Here is a 1,254-nt window from a genome sequence, read left to right on the forward strand (position 1 = left end):
CTATGCGATAACATGACCGAAAATCCTAAGTTATATCTTGAAAAGATGGTCGAAATGCTACTAGAGAAATTGGACGGAAAGATCTCGCCAAGTACAGTCAGTTCACGAAGAAAATGCGGCGCATCGCCAAGGAGCGAGTTCACGAACTTCGAGACTATTATTATTAAGGCTCGGCGAGCAAGCCAAACTAATACCGAACAAAATAATACCACCTGCTTCACTGCTTTCAGCTCCAGACTGCCAAACATGCCGATCAATGTTATCATCCAGCTTTATTCCTAACTATATAGCTTTGAGGCCCCTGACAATCTTCCCAATAGCCATTATTCTTATGCCAAGGGACCCAGTTCAACGTGCGCTGCGCGGTGCAGCTCTCGCAATGGACAGTTTTGGTTACGCGGAATCGGTATATCAGCGCTGTCAGGGTCGAGAAAGTACTTAAAATGATCAGGCGCAACTTGTAGGACGCATGTAAGGGTATTATAAGTGGCGCCTGGTGGAAAAGTCTCTGGACTGCGGTTAGCCAGTTGCTTGTACGAGTGAGTAATTGAATCTGGAACACATACCAACGTCCTCTAAGAGATTTTGGGTACATTGCTGATAGGCTGGGTCACAAGTCGGCAGGATCTGTTTAGCTTTTGCAGCTGCAACAATATCAAACGCCGGTTGATGGGCCTCCTTAGCAAAATCAACACACTGATCCGGCATATCAGGGCACTATTAGCGAGATTTAGTTAGCTAATAGTGGTTCAAAATTGTAATTAGTAGTTGGCAGGCCACACCTTTTCCTTGATGAGACTGATCCAGCCCGACTCACTCCTTGCCTGCGGGGCGGCCAGGACGGCGGGGGCTAGGAGAGCGGCGATAGAGATGAACTACACACTCTATTAGCAGTATTTCTTGCTGTTGCGAAGTATTGATTCTTTACCTTCATGGTTTCTTTATCGCGTGCGATTTCAGTGGATGTAATGAGTATAAAAGAAAGGATAGAGAGGAAATGGTAGAGAGGAAGACTTTAGATTTATATAACACAGCTTTAGGCGGTGACCAGGCATGTATATATTAAGATAGGGGGTAAGTACTCAGATTAATAATTATGATAGCCATAACTATAACTAGATCGTGGAGTTTACTCCACAGTGGCACAGATATCTACATGGCTGGCTGAATCTGAAACTCAAAATACATCTTCCTGCTGCAGTTTATCTTATTAAGTAAATTGGCACCCGAGTCTAAGGTTTCGATGAACTCTTG

At 44.4% G+C, this 1,254-nt stretch overlaps 1 protein-coding gene across 1 annotated transcript; it reads right to left on the reverse strand.

Moving 5' to 3' along the window:
• Positions 1-329: 329 nt before the first annotated feature.
• Positions 330-934, reverse strand: BDV27DRAFT_164796 (uncharacterized protein; the record flags this gene model as incomplete). The annotated part of the gene is made up of 4 exons (XM_032073763.1): positions 330-508; positions 567-717; positions 783-875; positions 929-934. The coding sequence occupies 4 exons, from the start codon at positions 932-934 to the stop codon at positions 330-332; spliced, it is 429 nt and encodes a 142-aa protein (XP_031920221.1).
• Positions 935-1,254: the final 320 nt, after the last annotated feature.

Source organism: Aspergillus caelatus, assembly GCF_009193585.1.
Source record: "Aspergillus caelatus strain CBS 763.97 unplaced genomic scaffold BDV27scaffold_564, whole genome shotgun sequence".
Lineage (NCBI taxonomy): Eukaryota > Fungi > Ascomycota > Eurotiomycetes > Eurotiales > Aspergillaceae > Aspergillus > Aspergillus caelatus.